General features: G+C 40.0%; 1 protein-coding gene across 1 annotated transcript; it reads left to right on the forward strand.

Annotated features, from left to right (window-relative positions):
- The first annotated feature begins 2,565 nt into the window (after window positions 1–2,565).
- Window positions 2,566–6,260, forward strand: LOC117553796 (extracellular calcium-sensing receptor-like). The gene is made up of 6 exons (XM_034227865.1): window positions 2,566–2,759; window positions 2,933–3,230; window positions 3,365–4,159; window positions 4,329–4,556; window positions 4,763–4,886; window positions 5,353–6,260. Exons 1-6 carry the CDS (start codon window positions 2,584–2,586, stop codon window positions 6,258–6,260), a joined length of 2,529 nt encoding a protein of 842 aa, XP_034083756.1. The 5' UTR covers window positions 2,566–2,583.
- Window positions 6,261–7,328: the final 1,068 nt, after the last annotated feature.

Here is a 7,328-nt window from a genome sequence, read left to right on the forward strand (position 1 = left end):
ATAATACAGGAAGGAATCCATATCTACAAAGTAACCTTTAACAATAATCTACTTTAATGGCAATATGACAATGCAATACAATCATTACAATAAAACATGATATATTACAGTTATATTGTAATGCTTAAGGAGTAATGCCGGCTTACTCCTGCCCTGGTTCGCATACTGCAGAGCTACTTTCACCCGAGGGCAGCATGTGAAGAAGAGGCCGAACGCCAGGGATCCACCGGATATATACCAGAGTAAGAAGGAGGGGTTTGGTGTTAGGTCAGCTGGTCATCTTTTCAGGTCATCTCATTGGAAGACGCAACGCTGGCCAGCAGGAAACCAAACAGGCTCACTTTCCAACAAAAGGTCTCAATGCATGCATACCTACACCTCCCCCACAGAGCAATAAAACCCTGTTTACTCCAACCAGCCCAGAATGTTTATAGCCATTTGTAGTCCTTACATTTATGAAAGGATAAAACAGAGAAATCAATATAAAACACAAACACAGGTATTGTTTGAACAGTATTCACTTAACTGCTACTATTGATAAGCACCAGAGAAACCCAAGGGACCTCTCTTAATATCACAAACCACTGTAGCTAGATCTAAGTTGAATGCAAATCAGGACATGCTCTCACCTTCCCCCATCTTCCTTTGTCCTCAAAAACACATGTCAACAGGCCCCAAATCCAGCTCACAGTTTTACCCAAATTATTCTCATTTTAAGCTTATCCATAGTTTGCTAACATGAATAAATACAAATATAACTCTACAACACACACACACACACCCTCCGCTGCCGCACCCCCTCACCGTTATAATGTCCGTCTTTTCACTGAATTGTCGTCTTGAAAATGGTACTCACAACAATTCCGCAACAACATCATCTTCACCTGTTGCACTTGCAATTTCAACGTTAAAAACAATAAAACGGCAAATGAATTGCTTCGTGGCATTTATCTAGATCCTCTGTCTCGAGCCAGTGAACTACCGGGCCTTCTAAAATACCTTGGAACCGAGGAAAACTCTGAAAGAATACGCCCATTGGCTACAAATCAATATATGATTGGCTGATCAAACTGTCAATCCAAAGGTACGCTCTCATTCAGTGCAACGGCCAGGGCATTCTATCAAGGATATAGAATACCTTGGTTGAAGAATATTCTACCCAGAGACCCAGAAAAATATCTGATTGGTTGCTTTTATTGTCTAACACAAAACCACTGAAATGCGTAGTGCATGGACCGAGAAGGACAAACAAATCAACATAACACTGTAATATTACAGATCAACAACACAGATACGATTCTCATTTATTCATTTTACATGCGTGTTATTTATATAATTAAATTGATTTGTTGTTAGTTTTATCTGAGTGTTCCAGGGTATTCACTGAATACCTTGAAGGCCCTGACGGTTCGTCACTGGTGCATGTTTATATAAAGTTATTTCATTTGGAGGAATAAAAAGTGTGCAACCCTCTGACCTTTGAATGTTCTTCCTATGTTTGACGTGTAAGTGCATTAGCAAATTAATAATGCTCTATTTGTTTAACTACTGAGAGTAGCAGTGCAGGAACTCTCAGGTAGGCTGACCGATGATTTGGAAGAGATGGTCATCTGATTTTAGGTGTCAATGAAGACTGATCTGGCTGCCTGTCAGTGTAGATGGCCTACTGATGATCTGGCTTTGCATCCGCAAAGATGGCACGGTGAATGCTTTCTTCTAGGAAGAACCTCCTGCAAATGGCAAGGTGAGACATGTTGAGACATGGCCGAAGGATGTCAGGCTTACTGGTCAACAGGTCGACTGAAAGCTCACAGGGTTCAGAAAATACAAGATCAGTCAGAAAGTAGGTAGGCTAGCTGGCTCAGGGAAGGCAAGGCAGAAGGCATGATCCGAATGGCTACCAAGGCACCTTCCTCTCCTGCACATTTCCTTAGATCAATGTTATGCTTTTTTATTTATGCATTTTATATCTAATCCTTTGGTAGATTTCTTAAAAAACAAAACTGTTTACTGAAGTTGAAGCTGCCAAACCTAAAAAATACCATCCAGGCCTGCCCCTCCCTATACGCAGATCACGCAGACTGCGTGGGGCCTCATCTGATGCGTAAAAGCGGCGAAATTAAGCGCGCCACAGTTCCGCCGCTGCAAGGCACCGGCGCTCGCAGTTCATGCGCGTACTCCACTAGCACTAGCTGGCTTTAACTATAAAAGGCAACTTGGAAATAGGCCATGGATTTTGGGTTAGAGAAGTTTCAAGATATGATCTTTTTGAGAAATAATTGAATAATAGTTGTTTTTTTAGCAGATACATCGAGAACACACAAGTACCAGTAAGTTTGGTAACGTAAATAACCCTTTTCCTGTTTGGCGCCTCCTTCCTTTGCCCCCAATTCCACGGAGATAAAACATCAATGTTCCATTATTCTTTCCCAAGTTTCTCCAAAATATATAAATACAAGTGCCCAATTTAAATTTACATTGGGGTTCATGTGATGCCACTGAATTGTTTTGGCTCACTCAAACAGTATGTCATCCACACAGAGGTGGCCGGAGCAGGGATGGGCACTCTTAAATCTGTTACTTATGGCATCTTTCTCTCAGGCTGAGGAGCCAGTTTGCACACAGAGAGGGGACCCTGAGATCCCTCGGATGTTTAAGGATGGGGACATAATGTTGGGGGGAATCTTCTCTTTCCACAGCAGCTGGAAGAACAGACAGGATTCCTACATGGACAAACCACTGCCACTGCAATGCACCAGGTAACAGTATACCATATCAATATTTTGCTTCAAATTTCTGAAAGGGTATAATGAAAGATGAAGATATACTCCTGTTGTGTGTGATCTTATCATCAAATACTTCCATGTACTGTGCCACTCTTTCTACTGCATGGACCTTTTGTAACTAATTATTATTAACTGTTTGCATCAAGCTTGGATTTCAGAGGGTTCCAGTTTGCCCAGGCTATGCTATTTGCCGTAGAGGAGATTAATAACAGCACGGACCTATTGCCTGGCATCTCTCTGGGCTATAGGATCTATGATTCCTGTGGCTCAATTGCCAAAAGTGTGAGGGTTGCATTGGCCTTTGCAAATGGTAATGAAGTTGTATCACAACCCTCTGAAGTACCATGTACAAGACCTGCCCAAGTGCAGGCCATTATGGGAGAAACTTCTTCCTCTCCTTGCATGGCTATGGCTACTGCCATCGGATCCTTTCATATTCCAATGGTGGGTAAGATTGTTTGATATTATTAATATTCAACTATTGCAACTATGTATAGCAAAAGGGATTGTAGTTGGCTGTATAACTACTTTATATCCTGAATCTTTAACTTGGGATATAACTTGTTTTTTTCTTTTAGATCAGCCACTTTGCTACTTGTGCCTGTCTCAGTGATAAATCCAAGTACCCATCCTTCCTCAGAACAATACCCAGCGACTACTACCAGAGCAGAGGCCTGGCACAGCTGGTAAAGCATTTTGGTTGGACTTGGGTTGGAGCTATTAGAACAAATGATGATTATGGAAACAATGGTATGGCCACATTCACAGAAACGGCCCAGCAGCTTGGCATCTGTCTTGAGTACTCTGTGTCCTTCTTTAGAACCGATCCACCAGACAAAATACAAAAGATAATTGACATTATCAAGGCTTCCACTTCCAAGGTGATCATTGCTTTCCTCTCCCACAAGGATTTGGATGTGATACTACTTAATCTTTCTCACCACAACTTGACTGGGTACCAGTGGGTAGGCTCTGAGAGCTGGATCTTTGATTCACAAATTGCAACCGTGGATAAGCGTCACATTCTAGACGGTGCTATAGGCCTGTCCATCCCCGAAGCACATGTCAGTGGCATGAGGGAGTTCATGTTGGATGTGAGGCCGCTCAATGTATCTAGTAATGAAATGTTTACAACGTTTTATGAGACGTTATTTAGTTGTAAGTTCAAGCAGTCAAAGTCTTCATCAAGAAATCAGAAAGAATGTACTGGACGTGAAGATTTGACTGAAGTGCAAAACAGCTTCACCGATATGTCTCTGATGCCTATCTTTAACAATGTCTATAAAGGAGTGTATGCTGCGGCCCACGCACTTCATTTTATCCTCAGCTGTAACAAAACATGTAACACCAAGGTGCAGCTAGATCCATTTACGGTGAGTTAAACACTAATGTTACTGAAGTTTTTACATTAACTCACATCAACAAGGAACATGTTTACAATAACGTAAATTAAACTTTTGCTGTCTATCATGCTGTTAAAACACTTGGACCACAACACATTCTTCAAATTATGTTCTGCATTGACGGATATTTGTTTTTCAGATTTTACAGCACATAAGAACTATTCAGTTTAAAACAAAGGAAGGAGAAGAGGTTTACTTCAATGAAAATGGAGACCCAGCAGCAAAGTATGAAATTATAAATTGGAAGCCAAGAGAAAATGACATTGTGGAGTTTGTCACAGTTGGCTTTTATGATGCATCTTTACCTGCAAACAAACAGCTACATCTGCAAAATGAGTCTATAACTTGGACACAGAACTCCCAACAGGTAAAATACTCTAAGATCACTGTCGTTGCTAATTACAGTCTTTTTTTTTTTCATTATAAATATGAAATTGACACTGTTAGTCATGCACGTCATAATGTATGGTTTTTAAGCATCAACATTTTAAATAGAAATATGCAAAGGCAACACAGAAATCAAAGTCAAGGCCGATCTTTTTCTTTCTTCTCATAGTCGATTTGATCCCACAGGTGCCTGTGTCAGTTTGCAGTGAAAAATGTCTTCCAGGAACTCGCAAGGTTCTCCAAAAAGGAATGCCTGTCTGCTGCTATGACTGTATAAGATGTGCAGAGGGAGACATCAGCAACATTACAGGTGTAGTTACATAAATGCAAGACAAAACATGTATCGTTCATTTTAAGAAATTGCAGTGGGTTTTTGGGGGATTTCAAAACCATGCAGTCCTTTTAAGAAGAACAAAACACAATATCGTTACATAACAAATAATTGCAAATGATACATATACAGATACTGAGACAGAATTCTGAAGTCAGCAATATAAATATATGCAAAAGTCTTCCTAAGGATTAATGCATTATGTCAAAGCACCAATGTAAAATATATGTTTCTACTTCAAGTCTAAAAATAAATCATTTAATTATTCATAGAATTTCATAGAAATCCCTACGAAGAACTTGTGATTGTACAAATAAGCAAAACATGTTATATGCTTGTTATGTGCTATACTGTCTTGTATGCTTAGAAAATATGCAACGTAGGGACAAATACAACATTTAAAAATAATTATACATAATGTTTACCACATTTTTATTTTCTTCAGATTCTGTCACCTGTGTGCGGTGTCACCCTGAGTTCTGGTCAAATGAAAGAAGAGATGCCTGTGTAAAGAAGGAGGCAGAGTTTCTGTCATATGAAGAGATTATGGGAGCGCTGCTCACTGCAGCATCCTTATTTGGAGCATGCATCACAGCTGTTGTGGCATTCATTTTCTTCAGATACAGGAAAACTCCAATCGTCAGGGCTAACAACTCTGAGCTGAGCTTCCTGCTGCTCTTCTCCTTGACTCTGTGTTTCCTGTGTTCTCTGACCTTCATCGGTCGGCCCTCAAATTTGTCCTGCATGCTGCGACACACAGCATTCGGCATCACCTTTGTCCTCTGTATCTCTTGTGTTCTGGGGAAAACTATAGTGGTGCTAATGGCCTTCAGGGCTACTCTTCCAGGCAGTAATATGATGAAGTGGTTTGGGCCTGCCCAGCAGAAACAAACTGTTCTGGGTTTCACTCTAATACAAGTAATGATATGTATCCTCTGGTTAACAATTTCTCCTCCTTTTCCTTTTAAGAATTTTAAAGACTTCAAAGACAAAATAATCTTAGAGTGTGCTTTGGGCTCAGCTTTGGGCTTTTGGTCTGTACTTGGTTACATAGGACTACTGGCCATTTTATGTTTCATTCTTGCTTTTCTGGCTCGGAAACTGCCTGATAACTTTAATGAAGCCAAGTTTATCACCTTTAGCATGCTGATATTCTGCGCTGTATGGATCACTTTCATCCCAGCGTATGTAAGCTCTCCTGGAAAGTTTAGTGTTGCTGTAGAGATATTTGCTATTCTGTCCTCCAGTTTTGGACTGCTCTTTTGTATTTTCATCCCAAAATGTTATATCATCTTACTCAAACCAGAGAGGAATACAAAAAAATATATAATGGGAAAGGGAGCCCTAAAATAATGATGGAACCCTACAATTATATTTGTTTATTTTAGTGTTTCCAACTGTGAGTTATTTCAATGTGTAACGTAGCATATTGAGATGACTCCTTTTATTAGAATGCAATGTACCATCATTTCAACCAATATGTATATATGCAAATACAAAAAGAATAAAATGATATGCAGACCCAAAATACCAATCTCCTATGTGATTTCAGATTAATTGCCAGAAATTGTTATTCAAATAATAAAATCAACATTGCCTCGCATAAAACATTTGACTAAACTTACATTTCATCTCGTCTCCTGAGACTTCTTTTCAAGCAGGAAAATGCCCTTCTTGTTATTGATGGTGTATAAAGGGGTGTCATGAGCTCTCACGCAGATTGGCGTGACCTGAAGAGCACAGCCATGTCCTAACTGAGGCCGCTCCTTTTGGTTCTGCTAATGGGGAAGGGGGACTCTGTGTGCTGACTGCAAGACTCAGCACAACCGCTTGAACTGTTCCAAGATGGTGACCTTGTTATTGGAGGCATTTTTTCATTCTGCACAAGGCAGGATTACGTAATTAACACATTTCAGACAATTCCAGGAGTACGGAAATGTAAAAAGTATCTATTGTTCGGCATATTTTCAACGTCATATGTTCATTGTACTGTATTTGAGACTCAACACAAATTTATTATTTTGTTCTATCTTTCACAACACCCTAGCTTCAATTTTTGAGAATTCAAATGTTCTCAAGCATTGATTTTTGCTATCAATGAGATCAACAAAAATCCTGACATGCTCCCTAATGTTAAACTTTGCTACAGTATCTATAATAACTGTGGAACTATGGACATACTGAGAGCTGCACTGGCACTGTTGTCTAATTTACTGCAGATCATGCAACCTCAGGCTATTTCCACTCGAAGCGCTTTAACAAACAAACAAACTTCCTCTGAAGTTCACAGTGTCCCCAGCCTGCCTCCACACCTGTCCCCTCAGCCTATACTGGAAACTTCCCCTCAGGCCTGTTGCATCATGATAATCATAATTATGCCCAGGAGGATTTGACCATGATGTTGACTTTCGATAAAAAACT

This window comes from Gymnodraco acuticeps, unplaced genomic scaffold (genome assembly GCF_902827175.1).
Source record: "Gymnodraco acuticeps unplaced genomic scaffold, fGymAcu1.1, whole genome shotgun sequence".
In the NCBI taxonomy this organism is placed as follows: domain Eukaryota; kingdom Metazoa; phylum Chordata; class Actinopteri; order Perciformes; family Bathydraconidae; genus Gymnodraco; species Gymnodraco acuticeps.

Coding starts and splice junctions, on each gene's coding strand:
- LOC117553796 (XM_034227865.1), top strand. CDS start 2,584: ATGGCATCTTTCTCTCAGGCTGAGGAGCCAGTTTGCACACAGAGAGGG. Junction 2,760..2,932: donor CTGCCACTGCAATGCACCAG/GTAACAGTATAC, acceptor GTTTGCATCAAG/CTTGGATTTCAGAGGGTTCC. Junction 4,160..4,328: donor TGCAGCTAGATCCATTTACG/GTGAGTTAAACA, acceptor TTTGTTTTTCAG/ATTTTACAGCACATAAGAAC.